At 56.6% G+C, this 2,493-nt stretch overlaps 1 protein-coding gene across 1 annotated transcript in view; it reads right to left on the bottom strand.

The window, feature by feature from the left end:
• Positions 1-2: 2 nt before the first annotated feature.
• Positions 3-2,493, bottom strand: part of TMEM79 (transmembrane protein 79) — a gene marked incomplete at its 3' end in the record, with an annotated part of 4,503 nt that continues 2,012 nt past the window's right edge. The window contains exon 3 of the mRNA XM_027907066.1: positions 3-164. Within this exon, the coding sequence (XP_027762867.1) occupies positions 3-164 (162 nt within the window). The remainder of the gene's footprint in view (positions 165-2,493) is intronic.

Raw genomic sequence — 2,493 nt, 5'->3', positions numbered from 1 at the left:
ACCACACACACCACGAGCAGCAGGAACCCACTGCTGGGCTGCAGCTGCTGCAGAGCCATTTCCACTGTCGGCTGAAAGGCACTTACAAAGTGAGGGGAGAACCTCCTGTCAAAGTCCCGCTGGGCCAGGATTCCTCCCTGCCCGGGAGCGCTGGTGAAACCAACCTGGAAAAGGCAGGGAAGAGACAGGTTTGACCACTCTCCTCCTTGGGGCAGAGCTGGGCAGGGTGAGGGCTCAGGGACAGCGCCCCGACCCCGCAGCTGCAAGAGCAGGGTCGGGGGATCTGCAGGGCTCCTCTAAATCCTCCACTTACCACGACCTGTCCTCCCTCCTGTGCCAGGTACGTGATGGTGGCGGAGGTGAAGTTGAAGTAACCAGCTTTGAGAGGCCTCAGAACCACAGTGTGGGACACGTTACTCGCTCTGGGAGCCGGGCGTTAAGGGGAACGGTTGGGTTTCATTGCAGGGAGAAAACACAGTGGAAAAGGCAGTGCTGACAGATCTGAGGGTTTATGGTCACAGACAGCCTGGCCTCCCTGAGGCTGATCCAGCTGCTCCTCCATGTAATCAAATCCAGTGTACCAAGTTATGGTACCTCATTAATGTTGTAAGAGTCCAATATGACATCATCATCATCATCATCATCATCAATACTTCTCTTAGTGATACTGCACTCAGCAAGCCTGAGTCTGCCTTTAAAAAATAAAAAATAATGATTAAAAAAACCACCAATAAACTCCAAACCCCTTTAACACTCTTTTCTACTCTCTCCCATACTTTCCTCTTTCCCTGCTGCCCCAGGCAAAGCTCCTCCAAGCTGCCGACTATGGAAAGCAACCCAGAGATTCGATCCCTGATGGCCATTGTGGCCACATAACCACAGGTTGGGCTTCTCCCTCCCAGCCCACCCCTCTGCAGGGTTTGCTGCAGTCAGGGCAGGCTGGTCCCAGTCCCCAAACACTGACACAGCACCTGGCCTGGGCCTGAGACCCTCAGAGCTTTTTACAAAGCAGAGACTTGAATTTCTCTGCAAAGTGCCTTCCTCGTGCCTTCCCTCTGATTTCCTTCCTGGCTGCCAGCTCCTGGGAGCTGGAAGGGAGCAGGTAACTGTGAGAGGGGAAGACAAAGCCTCGTTGTGGAGCAGAGCAATTCGAGGGAGAAAAATGAGACGAGCTGGAAGCTTTTCCGGGCACAGATGGTGTGAAAGGACAAATGGGGCTGGTTTTGTGCCCTCGGACTCCGTAATTAAACACTGAGCAACCAGATGGGCCAGGAATTGGAGGAGATCTGGGACTGGCAGGAATGGGACAGTGCTGAGGAGCCTCTGCCCCTGGACCTGTGCCCTGTAGCACGTGTGATGCTCAGGGTAGTTTTGCCCATGAGCTGCGGGGTCAGTGCATGGGCTGTGTCCTTGATGAGGCACATTCGGAAGATTCATGGAATCACAGACTCTCCTGAGTTGGAAGGGACCCACAAGGATCATTTAGTCCAACTTCTGGCCCTGCACAGCTCCTTGGGAAGCCTGTTCCAGTGTCTGACCAGCCTCTGGGGGAAGAACCTTTTCCTAAAATCCAATCTAAACCTCCTCTGACGCAGCTCCAGCCGTTTCCTCGGGTCCTTGAGTCCAGCCCTCTGGCTCAGGTGGGCTGCTCCCTTGAAACAGCACTGTGGGATGGGAGGAGGGACAAGCCAGACACCTGGCAGAGCTGGGGCTGGAGGGGCTTTCCCTGGATTTGGTGGATTTTTAACTCCTTTGAGTTATGCCTAAGAATCAGAGAACTGAGACCACCAAAAGTGCAACTCCCAGGGGTCCCTTCACGTCTGCAGAGTGGGGGGCTCAGCACCCATCCTGGAGGGATTGGCAAGCCTGGTGCCATGCCCTCCATCCCAGCTTCTCCCTGCATCCCTCCCTGGGGAGGGATCCCTTCCTCCTGCCTGGTCAGCTGGTTTGTGAGCTGGGTGCTGAACCTCCACCAGGAGGAAGAGGAGGAAAAACCAGGGCAGGACTGACCACTCAGGGACCCAGGAGTGGGATGCAGGGCTGGGGGAGGGACAGTCTGGGGGAAACATGATTTTTTTCCCCTCTTGGAAACGTCACTTTGAGGCTGGATCATTGCATCCTGTGGGCGAAGCTCCAAGTCATTCCCTGGGCAATTAAACCCCTCCCTCCCCAAACCAGACACAGAGCTGTTTGGTGAAGGGCTTTATTGGGCAAGGTCGGCTCCAGTAGGAAGGGAGGCAAATCCCACCCCCTCCCCATGGAGCAGGGCTCCTTGGGTCTTGCTCCAGGCCTTGTTTGCCCCCTGTGTAGGAGACTCCCGGTGCGGAGGGTTTGCAGCCCAGCAAAACCTCGCCGTGCCCAGGCAGGGAACGGGGGCCTGGCAGGACGTGACAGCACCCCTGTGCCGCCAGGCTCACCCCCATCTCCCGGGCCTCCCTCACCCCCAGTGCCGGAGCTTGGCTCCGCTGCCCTTGGAGCGGCCCTCGGGCCTCG

This window comes from Empidonax traillii, unplaced genomic scaffold (genome assembly GCF_003031625.1).
Source record: "Empidonax traillii isolate 1590-97213 ecotype Southwest subspecies unplaced genomic scaffold, ASM303162v1 scaffold1397:size233085, whole genome shotgun sequence".
In the NCBI taxonomy this organism is placed as follows: Eukaryota; Metazoa; Chordata; class Aves; order Passeriformes; family Tyrannidae; genus Empidonax; species Empidonax traillii.
This window is presented reverse-complemented; position numbering and strand designations above follow the sequence as displayed.